The 2,151-nt window shown below is 45.6% G+C and overlaps 1 protein-coding gene across 1 annotated transcript; it reads right to left on the bottom strand.

The window, feature by feature from the left end:
• Positions 1-359: 359 nt before the first annotated feature.
• Positions 360-1,070, bottom strand: LOC114175442. The gene has a single exon (XM_028060200.1). It carries the CDS (start codon positions 1,068-1,070, stop codon positions 360-362), a length of 711 nt encoding a protein of 236 aa, XP_027916001.1.
• Between the last annotated feature and the right edge of the window lie 1,081 nt (positions 1,071-2,151).

The raw sequence follows: 2,151 nt of genomic DNA, 5'->3' as shown, positions 1-2,151 counted from the left end.
ACCACAAATTTATCCAGATAGGGCCTGAAAATGCGGTTCATATAATCCATGAAAACAGCCGGAGCGTTGGTTACTCCAAAGGCCATCACGACATATTCGTAATGTCCATATCTCGATCTAAAGGCTGTCTTCTGGACGTCCCCTGGCTTGACTAAGATCTGATGATCGCCAGACCTCAAGTCAATCTTGGAGAATACTCCTGCCCCTCTGAGCTGATCGAGCAAATCATCAATTCTCGGCAATAGGTATTTGTTCTTTATCGTCAATTTATTCAACTGTCGATAATCGACGCACAGCCGAGAGCTACCGTCTTTCTTCTTTATTAGTAACACCGGGGCTCCCCACGGTGAAGCACTGGGTCAGATGAATCTCTTCTCTAGCAAGTCTTTTATCTGTTTCTTCAATTCTGCTAGTTCCGCTGGTGCCATTCTGTACGGAGCTGCCAACACTGGACCCGCTCCAGGGATTAGATCAATTGAGAAATCTATATCCCGGCTGGGTGGTAACTCAGGTATCTCATCTGGGAATACGTCGGCGTATTCATCCACCACCGATATTCTGCTGATCTGCTCCTTGGTGCTCATCTTTTTCTCTTGGGCTACTATCACAAAACAAGTAGATCCTTGCTTCATCTCTTTCACTGCCTCTCCAGACGTCACCAACTTTATCCCCTTTGTTTCTGGAAACACAATCCTGCGCCGTCCACAATCAAGTACCACATGGTTGATAGACAACCAGTCCATTCCCAGAATGACCTCCAATCCCTCCAAGGGCAAGCAAACTAGATTCACCTTGAAGCGTCTGCCCTCTACCTCCATCAAGCATCTGCCCTCTACCTCCATCAAGCATCCAACACAGGCTAGATTTGTTGAAACCTGTCCAGATGCTGGTGTCGAGACCATCAACTCGCATCCCAGATCACGAGTAGACAATCCCAATCTCTCCACACAGTCATGGGATATGAAGGAGTGTGAAGCTCCTGAGTCAAACAATACCAACACGGTGTTACCAAAAAGAAAACAGTGGTCCAGAATCAAGTTACCTGACCGGGTGGCCTCAGTACTAGTCATGGCGAAAACTCGACTTGCTGCTCTCGGCCGATCAGAAAAAGATGGTGGAGTCCGTGCTACTGGAGTAGTCTTCCTATTAGGACATCTGTTGGCGAGTGCTCATACTGCCGCCTTCGCTGTTGGCGGGTCTAGTACAATCCCTCCGTAAGTGTTCCCCCCACAGTTATAACAAACGTCAGCTCACTCCCCAGTTTTCTCAAAAGCATCAAAACGTTTGTTCTGATACCAAATGTAACATTCCTAAGGAATATTACTTAAAATAAAAAATATAATAAATAAATTAACTCAAAAGTCGTCGAAATAATAAACACACCGCGGTAAAAATTTAAATTTTATTAAATAGCACGCCAAAACTTATAATATAAACATCAGAGTGTTACAAGTTTCCAAAAGTCCATATTCATAATAAAATATAATAAATACATGAGGGAAAAATCCTAGCTCTAATCCCCAAAGCTAGCCCTCACTCCGTCGGTTGGATATCATCAGCTCCACCTATGTCAACATTTGTTCCCGTGTAACGAATCACACGATCATCGCTATACACAAACACACAAACAAGAAAGGGTGAGCTGCGAAAATAAGATAACAGGTATATAAAATACAAGATAACATCATATACCCATCTTCTTAATTCTACTTAATTCTTGGCCAAGACCTTAAACCCCCAAGGCTTTGTAGCCTTCAAATCACACAACAGGTTAGCCTTGGACTCGGGAACATGATGCTCACACGAACCTGCCCGCTCGTGGTCCTACCTCTACGAACCTCCCCGCTCGTAGTCCTGCCCTACGAACCTCCCAACTCGTAGTCCTGCTCTACGGACCTGCCCGCCCGTAGTCCAACACATGTGATCCACCAGCCTCGTACCTCCCCGCACGTGGCATCTCTCAACGTGAGCACGGAACATACGAACCTACCTCGCTCGTATCCCCACGTGAGAGTAACTGGATATGAACCTCCCGGCTCATATCATCACATGTCATCCACCATCAATGAACCTACCCGCTCATGGCACAGCATCTCCCGATCCAAGCAAGCATCATTGTTAATTAAAACAACACACCAAGCAAAGAACAAC

Source organism: Vigna unguiculata, chromosome 3 (assembly GCF_004118075.2).
Source record: "Vigna unguiculata cultivar IT97K-499-35 chromosome 3, ASM411807v1, whole genome shotgun sequence".
NCBI classification, from domain to species: Eukaryota; Viridiplantae; Streptophyta; class Magnoliopsida; order Fabales; family Fabaceae; genus Vigna; species Vigna unguiculata.
The sequence above is the reverse complement of the archived record's forward strand: the minus strand, read 5'-3'. Positions and strand labels throughout refer to the sequence as shown.